Below are 13,291 nucleotides of genomic sequence, written 5' to 3'. Positions count from 1 at the left end.
AGGATCCTGTCCTGACAGATCACAGAACCACACTAAACAAACTGTTACATACAACACAGTATGGATTGAGAAGCTTATTTTATGACTAGGCTATCATTCTTTCTATGAAGAATGTGTCAGTCAGAGATAAAGGCACTAAAAAACCCTAAACTTTTCTCTACAGAGAGACGGACACTGCTATTGCCATGCAGGTGAGGCTACTACACAGTGAGTTGTATTTGGGTCACAAACAACCACTTTGAAGAGTCTAAAATTCTAGCAGTGGCAGTATATGTGACTTTGGTTTGCAAGGTTCTATAGTAATAGGCTTACAAACAAGTGTGAACGTTAGCTAGCTCTCTGCTAAGCAGTTTAGCAGCCAGAGCCAATGGATGACTGTCTGCCTACAGCAGTAGTTAGCAAGCTGGTTGCTAAGACAGACAGACAGTTATTCATGCTGGTAGCCTTATCCCAGAGAACTCACCTGGCTTCCTGCCATCCTAAGAGAGAAGAGGAAGAGATGACACATCCCTGACAGAAAGCCAGAAGATCAGCTGCTCTTTTGGCACTGAAACCCCCACTGCCTCTCATCTTTGGTCACTGTCATCTACTCCAAACATCTAAATCCCTCTACATGTATGTGCCTCAAACCCAAACGACTTGCAGCAGAGCTCTGTTGGAAGGTCCAGTGTAAGGACTGACAAAGTAAACAACAAGGATTAACAAAAGGATCCCAAAGCCTTCATTCTGAGCAGAGCTACGCTCCTACAGAATTCAGTAGGAAGCGGGAACTGAAGTGTGTGTGAACACAGCAGAGGGCCACCTGAGCATTTGGTGGTTTGCAGGACAGCCACCTGAGCTTTTAAAAGTATTCACATGTGAGGCAAGTAGTTAATGAGAAACATCTGAGTTCTTATAATTATCAGTGAACATTTTACCCTGAATCAATGCAGATTTTCCCTAAACCAAACAAACAAAACCCCACACACTGGTGTTACCCACATCCTAAATTTTCCTTCTCAAGTCTCCTGTTACCTTGGCTAATGCAGCAAGCCCTGAGGCAGGCTCTGGATGACCCATATTTGACTTAGTTGATCCGATCAACAGTGGCTCCCGCTCACAGTCACAGAAAATACGTGTAATGCTGTTTACTTCCTGTGGATCTCCAACCTAGTATGAAGAGAATCAGAATGGCTATTAGCCAGCACTCCCAAAACAAACCTCAAAAGAGAAATCTGAAAGATTACGGTGTTTGGGCAGAGTCCAAAAGTTGTGAAGCAGAATATACTCTACTAATTGGTAGAAGGCAAAAGGATTTTACTTTGGGAAAACAAAGAATAATTTAATGGAAAGTGTGGCAAGAAATGCAAGGGAAGAAAACACTCAGTCCCTAAGGGACCATGCTGACCTTGGTGCCTGTCCCATGAGCTTCAATATACTCCACTTCTTCAGGTTTGACACCACTTTCGCTGTACAAAGATCTGATCAACTTCTCCTGCATCTGTCCAGATGGGAATGTCACACCTAGGATCAAAATTGCCATCAATTCCACTCTCCTATCAGATGCTTCCTGTTCTGATTTTAGCATCCTTTCATTTACTTTAGGCTGCCAGATCTCTCCCCAAAAACCAAACTAAACTAAAGACCTTTTCACCATGTTCTTAGCACCAAACTCTCAGGCTCTTTGTAAGAAGAGCAGAGGAACCAGGAATTAACCTAAAGCAATGAGTTAGACTAGGGTGGAAAGATACTGGTTAACAGAATACTAGATTTCTAGGTTAAGTAAAACATATGAAGCTTTGTGTCACCACAACTGGAGAGCAGGAGAAGCTGGACAACAGCAGGGTAAGAGCTTTACGGTTATAATACTATACCTACATTTCTACCATCACTGCAGAAGTTACTGCAGAGATGTCCTGAGGAATGCTAAACTAGCAAGAGAACATTGCTGTTACTTCAGTAAAAACCACCACATTTCTCCTTTAAGTTCTTTACAAAACAGGGTCCTGAACTTTGCATTATCAAAACCAGAAAATGAAAAAAATCCCCAAACACAAAAAAAATTCTAAAACATCTCAAGAACCCTACAACAGACCATTTTCTATGGCAAAGACTCTAGACTGAACAGTTCTGTAGGTATCTCACTTTTCAGCAGCTCAAGACCTACCTTGCTCCTTAAAGCCATCAGTGTTAACTCCAGCATTTACGACTGTGGCATAGATCCTCTTAGCCATAGATCTCTTGGTCAAAAGAACAACAACAGCAGCTTCAGAGCGACAATATCCATTTCCTGAGAATAGAGAGGGAACAAGTCATGACTTCTGCTCTGCTTTGTAAAATGTTGCCAAACACCATGCAGGAAGATTACTGCTTATAATAGACTGTTTTGAGAATATGACATATCTCTTTCTTTTAAAGAAAAATGTCATGACCTAGAAAGATACAGTGCTCATCACAAATTTCACAACAGAAATTTTCCATCAAGAGACAGCTAATTTTTCTCCCAGAGGCAGAGGGATGAACCATATGTATGCATTTCTTCCTCACAGTTAATTTTCCAGGTTCAATAGAGGATGCAACATAGATCAGGGTATAGCCCAAACAGTGCACATTGGAACAACTACAAGGTTAGCTCTTTGCTGTATTGAAAGAGTAGCTGGTCACAGACTGTACAGTAAGTTACTCTCATACAACATAAACTTTTGTACTTATGCCTTACCTGAAGCATCAAAAGCCTTGCAGGCACCATCAGGACTAAGCAGACCCAGTTTCATGAACTGCACAGATGTGTTGGGTTTCAGCAAGAGGTTGACCCCGCCCACTAGGGCTGTACTACAGCACCCATGACGAATTGCCTTATAAGCGTTTTCCAGAGCAACGAGACTAGAGGAGCAGGCTGTGTCAACAGTGAGGCTTGGTCCTTAAAAAACATAAGGAAAAACAACCTTAATATCCTAGATTCTTCTCCAAAGACTACAGGACGGGATTACAAGAAACATATTAAAAACAATGTTAAATAAGAGTTGCTTCAGAACATAGCGCATAAACCTGACACCATGGGAGGCTAGAATCACCATCTCTGCCTATTTAGAAAGTATGGCATGAGAAAAATGGGAAAAAATTGTGAACAGATTTGCTTTAAGGGCATTTTTAAAAATTCTGTCTCTCCATCAAAAAGAGAACGCAGCTTTACAGGCAAGTCTCATCTAATTACCCATTCTCGTCAATAAAAATCCCTTGTCCTTCCTGATGCTGCCTTTGCCATTATCTCTGTTCTCTGCTGCAATCCACATCAACTACCATTTTTCCATTCCCTTCAATACCATACATGGATTGAATCATACCCATGCTGGCAATTGCATCATTTCTGTGCCTCACCTACTTCTCCCACTTTACTCAAAAAAAAACCAAACCCAACTGCTACAGTCAATAGCAGTCTATCTCTGGTCTAGCCGACTTCCACACATCTTGGTACCAAACAGCAGTCCAAAGGCCATAAAGGCTTCCTCACATCACCATCTTTCAAACGAACACCAGCAGCAGCAGCAGCTGAGTTATAAAGCCTTACAGGGAGTCCTATCATATAGTCACTACATATTTTTTACTTCTCATATGCTTCTTAAGAACCGTTACATGCTATTTTCTCTTTCCAAAAGGGGTCTGTGCCATAATATCCATCCCAGTCCTCTACAGCAACTGTGGTACAATCATGTTGAAATTGCAATTGCTGATCAGCATCAACAGGTTTGGGGGACACTTACCTTTAAAGTCAAAGAAGTAGGAAATCCTGTTGGCAAGCATAGCACGCTGACAGCCAGTCATACTGTATCCCAAAAGCTCTTCTGGATCTTGGCTAAAGGCTTCACCAGCTTCTGACCCACTGCAACCAACCCATACACCTGCGTCTGTGCCACGGAGGGTGCCCGGATTAATACCTATGGGGATTGGAAGGTAGATTACAGTAAACAAAATGAAGGGCAAACTGGGGAGATATCAGGTACACTTGCATCGGTTTCCCAAAAACTTTTTATTGCCCCTTTCTGGCAGGCCTGCAGCATTGCTCCCTTACCTTTACTAACATTTTAACAGTTTCAACTGCAGACCTCACATGTCTTACTTCAGAGTCCATCAGAAGTTTGGTATTGGCTTTTGGCCAGAACATACTTTGCCCTGACAAAGCTTTTCAGCCTAGCTGGGCATTGCTAGAGTCTTGTGTAAAAAAGTGCATGGACTACGAAAAGTACAAATGCTGACAGGAGAAGCTAACAGTTGATTTCCAGTAGAGAGAAAAGGAGCAGACTGAATGGGAGAAAAATCACAGCACATGAAATGTCATGTGAGCACATCAGTATCTATCTCCAGCCGAGATCTGGAGTACAAGACAGACACGAGAATTCTTAAGAATAAAACCAGCCAACAAACAGAACAAGAAACAACTTTGCTCTAAAAAAAACACATAGCAAGGTCAACTGTCAGAAATCTCTGCTGTTTCTTCTCTGTGCTTAAGGTGTCCTGGAGACAAATATTCAATCTCCAGATGGAGGCTTACAAGCAGAGAAGCAAAAGTTCATTTCAGTAAGTCACAGTAATGTTAAGTGTTGGAAGGAACCTTAAAAGATCATCTAGTCTCAACCCCCACTGCCACAGGCAGGGACATCTTACACTATACCAGACTGCTCAAGACCCTACCCAACCTGGCCTTGAACACTGCCAGGGTTGGGGCACCCGCAGCCTCCTTGGACAACGTGTTCCAATACTTCACCACCCTAACAGTAAAGAATTTTTTCCTCATATCTAACCTAAATTCACCCTCTTTCAATTTGTAACTGGTCAGTACTAGTGAGGTAGTTCCAACTTTTTCCCTATCTGCTTATGTTCTGACATGAAACTGATTAACATGAAGAATAAACTTCTTGGCTCCGTGGATCAGTAACTCAAAATCTCAAAACACTGGCAGTGATAGAAGAGAGAGACCCCTATTTCTGAAAGCACACTTCCTAGGAAAACCTTCTTTAGGAACAGATCAAATTCTACAGGTTTTCCAAGAATCTGGCAAATAGACAGGAATACACCAGGCCATCTGTCATACTTTTAGGCTATGCATGAGAATTCGAATCAAGTCATTCTTATTTTCCTTTTACAAAGGAATTATTATGGAATGTTAGAGTAAAGGAAAACATAGAAAAGCTCTAGAACCATTGACTGTTGAAGTGATTCTGTCAAACTGGTTTGTGGTTTTACCATATGATGCAGGTACAGATTTGCTAGCAGTCAGCACTGATTTATTTGTTTGCGTTCCAGAGACAACAGCTTTGTTGAAAGCCTTATACTGGGATCTAGTAACCCCATAGCATGTCTTGGATCTCCTCTCTAATGTGATGGCTTTCCCTTGTTAGAGTTCTCATCACACAAGTGCATGTCTACACCTGTTACACAGAGACAATACAGCTTAATTCTCCCTCTTCAGTCATTCATCCACTTACCTCCATCCAACATAGCTTCATAAGAAACTTCCAACAACAAGCGAAGTTGAGGATCCATTGTGTTAGCTTGTTTGGGGTGAACCCCAAAAAAAGAGGCATCAAATTTGCTTAGGTCCTTGAGCTTTCCATTTCTCTTGGGCAGTCCATAAATTCCTGGGAAGAAAAATTTGACAGAGTCCCAAAATCCATAAATGGTGAAGCGGCTACAAGCTGAGACACAGTACAGAATGACCAGAATGACCACAGTTGATTTTCAATTCCACATGAAACCTCACTCCCCTGTGCAGTACTCAGAGGGTTGCATGAGTATCTACTGACCTACCTCATCTGGGAATGAGAATGCTGCATCAGCAAAAACAATTGTAATTTTTAGGACTCTTCTGGATATAGCAGCAAAAGACATCTATCTATCTAACCAGTTTTACTTTGGCAAGTTGTACCAAGCACATATAGTCTAAACAGTGGTTCCAGTCAGTCACCAATTAGAAGAAAAAGAAAAGCTACTTTTGACTTCTGCAAATCACTTCATAAACATATTCTGTTACTGAATTTCTTGATGATTTATCAGAAGTTAATTCAGCTCTGGAAGGATTTCGATCTCATAAATTCTCTTTTCATAGGATAATTCCTCTAAAACACTCAGAACTCAGGGCTCCAAAAGGAGGGACAATAAGCACTCACCTGGTTTCCACCTCCGATCATCCTCTGTGACCATATCAACTCCATTAAGCAGGTTTTCCCAAAACTCCTGCAAGTTGTCAGATTCTGGCAGCCTTCCTGCAATGCCTGCAATCACCACGTCCTCCATCTCTTAACTTCTCCCTGTTGCTGAGATCCACAAAGCAATAAGGCTAGTGAGATTTCACATAGAGGAAAGTATATGTGTCTTGTCTTCCTGACATGTTGTGACAAACAAGCATATTTGCAGGAACACCCACACAGGAACAACCCACGGAGTCTCTACTATTAAAAAAAAAAAAAAGACATTCCAACTAATCAAATGGACCATAAGACCTGTAGGGTTGATAAGGATGAAAAAAAAAAAACGATCCTGAAGGAGCATCAGGCTCAGAGAACCACCAGTTTATGTATGACAATCAGAAAATGAGTAAGTCTACCTCTGCTAAATGCAGAGGAGCCTCTGTGAAGTCAGCAGAGAAGAAAGATTAACATGCTGGAGCACGGGTGGGTGGAGAAATTATGAAATACACATAGTAAAATACATAATTACAAGGCAAACCTAACAGGTAGCAAAACAAGTTCTACAATCATTCCAAAGTTAAATGCTAACTTAAGAATCAATAATCAAAAGATTTGTTGGATGTGAAAAAAAAGAAACCCCAAACATACAAAACTACAAGACTGCACAAAACCACCCCCCCAGTAAGTAACACAACCCTAACCCCCCCAATTAACTCTGAGCAAACAAAAACCTGACTAAAAACCCCAAACCAAACCTACCAACCAACAAAAAACCAAACAACCCCCCTATACACACACAGAGGAGAAAACCCACACAAAACACAAAGATTACAGTACAATTCAGGATAATTTTAAATGTTAAAACCAAAGAATTAAGTGTTACATCTAAAGTGCTTCCTAACTGGACCCTGCACTGCCACACGTTTAAAGAACTGTGAATGTGGTACTGACTGTATGATAGAGAGTGGTGCTTTAAGATATGCTTTGGCAGAACAGATCTGGAATACATACAGGATGAAAACCATCAGCTGTTGTCCCAAGAAATTTGCATTCAAGACCCCAATCTCAAATACCACAGGAGAGCATCATGCTGCATAACATAGCATGGCAGGGCACCTGTATCAGACACAGCACCAAATGATAGCTCGTATACTACACTCCTTTACCTTCTACTACAGTAAAAAACATATTAACAACTAAGTAGAGAGGAGGCAAGTTAACTTGATGTTTCAGTTAAATTCAAATTATAATTTTAGATCCTAAGTAGACAAGTTAAAGAAGTAGTGGAAATACCCATATATATGATGGGAGTTTTTTTAAATATGAAAATAAATAAAAGTTGCAGCTGTAGGAACCAAAGAGAAAGTAAGCATTCACAGTACTTCCTTAAATAATCCTTCTGGTAAGCAGGGGCAAACTATTCTCTAATGCGTGGGATTTTAAACAAGTAAAAAACACGAAGGAAACTAGGCATTCAAACAACTGCAAGTCTGCCTTAACAACTTTGAAGGAAAAGGTTTGTTATGAAAGACCTGAAGTCTGACTTCCATCAGGTATTCTGCTACATAGTGGCATGCAGGCCCATTGCTTAAGTGCTGCTGGTGCTTGATCATCTTCTCCAAAATACAGCACTAATGGGGACTGTCTGATGAGTGCTTAGTGGCTGGTTTTCCAACTCAGGATGTTTCATTTGGGCATTGTTTTGCAGCCTCTTTTGGGACTTCCTGATGCCTTTGAGCAAGAAACAGGCCCCTCTTCCATCCACGGACTACTCTGCTCAGGCACAATGACACTTTCCCATAGCTGCCCGAGGTTGCTGGGCTGTGCAGAAGGAAAGCAGAGCCTCTGCACAGCTGAGGTGTAGCTCTGCCAGAATGTAACACCACAGAGGCTGCCCGATTTCTTTCACCCTTCTTTCCTTCAGCAGTAATCTTGATTCAGATCTGTGGAGTAACTGTGGAATTATGCAATACCTCACACCAAAGCAGAAGAGATGATTACTTCACCCAGTCCATTCCTTCTGGGAGCAGAAACAAGTGCTCCCACAAGGACATCTTGGATTTCTAGGTCTTGTGTCAAACACCCAGCAACAGAAGGTCTATTCAACTCTTGTTTGTTTAAAAAAAAACCAAAAAAACATTAAGGGCCAAATCGAGCAAAGCCCTTACTGAGAAACTAGTCCCCAAAACTCAAGTCGGTAGTACTAGGCCCAGTCCACTCAGAGCTGAAGAGCTTTCCCACTCACACAAAACTAGTAAGTCAGTTTTATTACTGGCTTCATCCAAGGGCCACAAGTCTACTACACTTTCAGCATTTCTGTGCTGGGGCAGGAAAGAGAGATCTTGAGCACCAAGTGTACTATTTAAGTTTAAGATATGAGATACAAAAATGATAAATTAAGTATGACCCAATTTTATACCTCAGCTCTTTGGGTGATGATCTCTAGGGAGAGAAATATAATTTCTGTTTCAGGGGACTGAAACATGACTTATGTGATTGTTCCTTCTCATCCCACATCTCTTTTCCTGGAGTATCAGAAAAACTCTATCTGGGTAAAACCAATCCACAAAGCATTGCTTTCAGACAGTGAAGTAATGAAATTCATTAACAAAAAAATTTTTGCCAACTTATTTTGAATGTAGTTGAGCAAGACTATGTCAAAGGTGGAGAAAAAGATGCTGCAGTAATCAAAATTAGAAGAATAAGAGCCAAGAAGATAATTTTAACTTGGGTAAGAAGAGCCACAAATTAAAATATTTTAATACACAAAGAACCAGGAAGATTCAGACTTGCCACATCTAAGATAAAATAAAAATTATGGATTAAGCAGCAGACAGCAGAGAGAATCTGCTGTTGAAAAACAAGAGCAGTCAGAAGAAAAGTCATGAATATTAAGCTATCCCCGATTAAACAGCAATTACAGTAGTTGCTACAGCTACCAACGTTTTCAGTCTTCCTTGACAGATAGTAAGCAGGTAAACCATTTTAAAGTTGATTGTCTTTGCCGCCAAATGGTGTATTGCATTATTATTTTACTTTATTAGAGACGTGTTTTCCATACAGCATTTTTTGACTATATGCAGCAACACAGTACATTGACAGATTTTCAAGTATAGGGCATAGCACAGATCAAGAAAGAACATTTATTTCTACAGATGTTTTAAAGGAGATTAGACTACAGAAAACATACAAACAGACTGCTCCTACTACCTCTGATGAGTGAAGTGTTCAAAAGCAACAGGTCCAAACAGGAGACAAAGAAGATAAAGAGGGACAAACAGGAGTCTTCTGTTTCTTAAGGCTGTATTTTCTGAATCCAACCAGGCATCTACCATTCTTCTTCGTCGGTTTATCCTATGCTTTTGCTTAAATGGAGTTGTGTGAATTCTCCCCAGACAGCTAGTGCTTTTGAGTGGAGAGAAGCAAACACACCACAGCCGACCTTGCCTTCCCTTCCTTCCCCTCGAAGTATCAGTGCAGTAGACACCTCAGCTAAGCCTAAACTACCATCTTGCTGGATTTGCACAATATTTTTTAGCAATTCTATTGTGTTGCTGACTCATTCAGTTTGTGACTAGTAATAACCAACAATCCCTTCTGGTATCAAAGCTGCTCTTAAGTTAAAATACTGTTTTCAATTGCATTTAAAACATTTTTTCCAGTCCCTCACTAACTGGGCACCAAAAATTAATTTAAAAAGCATTAACCATCATTTTCTACCATCCCTGGCAGCTGTACAACTTTTTTACAATACTTTTATCTACTGCTTCCCTACAGAAATTACCCTCGGACCATTAAGCATATAAGCTTATAGAGGGAAAGAAAAGCCAAAAAATCCAAAACCAAAACCCAAACAAAGTGAAGGTATAATCTGATGCCTTTGCCCGCTCATACCTGACTTGCCAATCACTGGACATAAACTTATTCTGCTGTACCTTGTCCACCTAGGGTTTGGTGAAGAAAGGAAGGGGAGAGGGAGGGAGAAACAGCTGTTTGCAAAGAAATGATAAACAAAACTCAAATCTTGTTTTGCTTGATGCACATTTTCTTTTCTTAGGATCAAAATATTTATTTCATTGTTATTTTGATAGCTCTCATCATGGTGGAACAGAATCCTTAAAGTTAGTTCTGCTATTGTTTCTAGACAGTCCAAATCTTCACCTTCTCTGGATCTCTCATTATTGTAAAATGAAACACTCATGACTCCTCCATAGCTTTCCTCAGCACAGATATTGACAAAAGGACTGTTTTCTTTGTTTTTCAGTATGATTACATCACAACCCAGGTTTCCTAATCTCTGGCTATCATTTCTAAAATTTGTAATAAACTGTCCTTACACAGAAACTTCACTTACGAAGAGTTATAATATGCTTGCCTCCAAAAACCCCGTTCACAGAAGAGAGGCAAACACAGTCTGGCTTTCATTCTTTTGACAACATTTGGCTACCATCAATCTGTATGTTACAGATTCAATTTAACAAAGACCTTTCAAATGCCTCTGCTTCAGGTAAGTATTTGTCCTGTCAACCACAACACAAATGAAAAGCAGTAGAGTGTGTTTATATTTAAAAAGCACTACTTAGGGGGAAATGCAATCTGGTTCAAATCTGTTACTGGAGAAAGAGTAAGTTAGGCTTTATTCATGGAATCAACACAGCTTGGTTGATTCCCAAGTAGTCAGAAGTTACCTGTATAAAAATCTAAAGTTCCTAGTATGACTATATCACGTTTGTAAAATAGCTGTTCATAACTGCCCTCATTCTCTGAATTCACCCACTAAATGCAGCCTTTCACAATGTACTATTCTTTTCACTTTGTTTCAAGAAGGATAGAGGCTGCAGGAAAAGGTGAATCCTTTGCTCACGTGGCTTGAGGTTTCTTCTCCCATTTTTTAAGACAAGACATGCTCCAAAACCCCCAAAGGTGGTCTGACGGAGCAGGCAATTTACACACCCTTAATACTGCCTGTTTAAATTTAAGCATCCAAATAAAGCTATTAGCCAGGACAATATGCATTCAGTATCTTATACGGCTGTATTCCAGGGAAGGAAATTTGGACTAAGAACCAAGCAGGTGCAAAACCAACCAAAGAGAGAAGATGATCACATTCCTAATAGAAACACATCGTCAAATCCATACTGGTGTATGGTAGATCACCGGGCTATTTCGTGTGGGCCGCTGGTTTATACTGAAGTGGGAAAGAACAGTTTAGCAATACACACGGCACGTTTTCTCAGATGGATTCCCAGAACCCATTGGCGAGTCTCCCTTCCCAATATCGAGCGCCGATATCCTCCCGCACAAGCTTCTTCAGCCTGCCACGACCGTGCCTTCGCGCTAACCCGGGACGGCGTGCAGAACGCGGCCCCGCTGCCCGGGCAGAGCGGCCCGTGCGGCCCTGGCGCCCACTCGAGGCCGCGCGGAGCTCGGCGCCCGAGCTGCGGCAGCGCGAGGCCACCCGGCCCGCGGCGGGCGCGGCCCCTCACGCAGCTGCTGCCGCCGGGCGCGCGCGAGGACTGCGGACAGCGGGGCCCGGCCGCGTCCCCGATCCCGCTCGGCCCGGCTGCGGGAGGTCGCGGCCGTGGCGGCGGGACGGTCCCCGCCCGCCGCCAAGATGGCCGAGCGCCAGCACCACAATGCAGCCACCTTGCCGGGCGGGCGGAGTGGGAGGCTGCGGCGCGGTAACCGGCCGCTGCGGTAGGGGACTGTGCCCAGAACGACCGCGCTGGGCCGCTGAGAACGGCCCGCAGCAACAGGGCGCGGCGACCCCAGGGCCGGGGAACAGAACCTTCCGGTCGCGCGGACCGAGCCCGCGGACTCCCGCTGAGCCCAGGGACCCTCATCGCCTACCCGGCGTAGAGGGCAAGATGGAGCCTCCCCAACGCACCCGCGGGGCGCAGCGGCCCGCGGAGCCTGGAGCAAAAACTGCCGCTCTCCTGACCACGCCGCAGCCGCTGTCCCGCCGATACCTGCACAAGTGCGGATGGCTTCGTGTCGGTAAGACTCTGTCGTCAGCTCAGTGCGGGATCAAGATGCTGCGGGGTGGACGCTGCGGCGGCTGGTGCCAGGCTGCGCACGGCCGATACTCCGCGCTCTCCTCACTATCTCCCTCTAGCTCCCACTCCTATTTAAGCAGTCGCCACCTCCAGCGGCCACGCCACATGGGCTGACAGTTTACGCCTCGCCGCAGTCCAATGAGAGCCGGGGCAGGGCCGCCCCGGTCAGACCCGGGGTGATGCCAACCCCTGTCCGCCAGAGCCGCTCCACGGGAGGAGGGGACCCTGGCCAGGCCGGGGCGGACACAGGCGGGCCCGCTTGCCCGCGGGCACCGGGCCAAGCTCTCGCGCCCTGCCCCGCCCCGTACTGGAGGCCGTGGAAGACTAGGCGCTGCGGACGTGCCTGGCTTTGGCCTGGCCTGGCCGGGGACGCGGCAGCGCCGACCCCCCGTGGGCGCGGACCTTGTCGTGTCCCTCTCCCACCTCCCCGCGGGTAGGTACACTGTGGGGCGTACGACCGCACCGTGCCGGCACCGTGGCTCGGCGACTGAGGCGAAGGCTCGGCGGGCGCCAGTCCAAGCGCGGTGGGATCGCGCAGCGCCCGCGCGCACCCGCGGCGCACAAAGGGAAAGGACGCGGGGCAGGACGCGCAATCCCGGGACGGCACCCAATGCGGAGGCGGGGGCACGTGGGCGGGGGCGCGGCCCTGCCAATCGCGGGCCCGCGCGGTGTTGCTAAGCGATAAGGCGATGTGGTGACGGCTGAGGGGTGGCTGGGGCCGCCGGCAGAGCGAGCAGCGCCCGTCGCTCTCCGGCGGCGGCGGTCGTTCACCCCGGCGGAGCGCGGTCCCGGGGTTACCACAGGGCAGCAGGCACGCCGGCCAGGGATGCGCTGCCCCGTGCCCAGGCCCGTCGCGCCGCCCTGACTGGCGGCAGCAGAGCGAGTCCGGAGGCGGGGGGCGGGCGCCAGAGGTTCCCTCCCCGCCGTGCCCCTGCTACGCCCCCCTTCCCACCGGAACGGGGCGGGTCGCTCTGCGTGTGGGCACCTCTCATCCACTTTCCCTTAACTTGCACTCCTTCGGTTAAGCACGAGCAGTAACGAATCTCAATTTTCTTCTGTATTGCCTACGAC

General features: G+C 45.1%; 1 protein-coding gene across 1 annotated transcript in view; it reads right to left on the bottom strand.

The window, feature by feature from the left end:
• FASN (fatty acid synthase) overlaps positions 1-12,262 on the bottom strand; it is a 41,502-nt gene extending 29,240 nt beyond the window's left edge. Inside the window, exons 1-8 of the mRNA XM_066566044.1 lie at positions 12,134-12,262; positions 6,144-6,290; positions 5,463-5,615; positions 3,741-3,914; positions 2,699-2,899; positions 2,147-2,269; positions 1,388-1,503; positions 1,015-1,149 (exon numbers count right to left, since the gene is read on the bottom strand). Coding sequence (XP_066422141.1) covers positions 1,015-1,149; positions 1,388-1,503; positions 2,147-2,269; positions 2,699-2,899; positions 3,741-3,914; positions 5,463-5,615; positions 6,144-6,270 — 1,029 coding nt within the window. The 5' untranslated portion in view covers positions 6,271-6,290; positions 12,134-12,262. The remainder of the gene's footprint in view (positions 1-1,014; positions 1,150-1,387; positions 1,504-2,146; positions 2,270-2,698; positions 2,900-3,740; positions 3,915-5,462; positions 5,616-6,143; positions 6,291-12,133) is intronic.
• Positions 12,263-13,291: the final 1,029 nt, after the last annotated feature.

The sequence above is a fragment of the Molothrus aeneus genome, chromosome 26 (assembly GCF_037042795.1).
Source record: "Molothrus aeneus isolate 106 chromosome 26, BPBGC_Maene_1.0, whole genome shotgun sequence".
Taxonomy (NCBI): domain Eukaryota; kingdom Metazoa; phylum Chordata; class Aves; order Passeriformes; family Icteridae; genus Molothrus; species Molothrus aeneus.
This window is presented reverse-complemented; position numbering and strand designations above follow the sequence as displayed.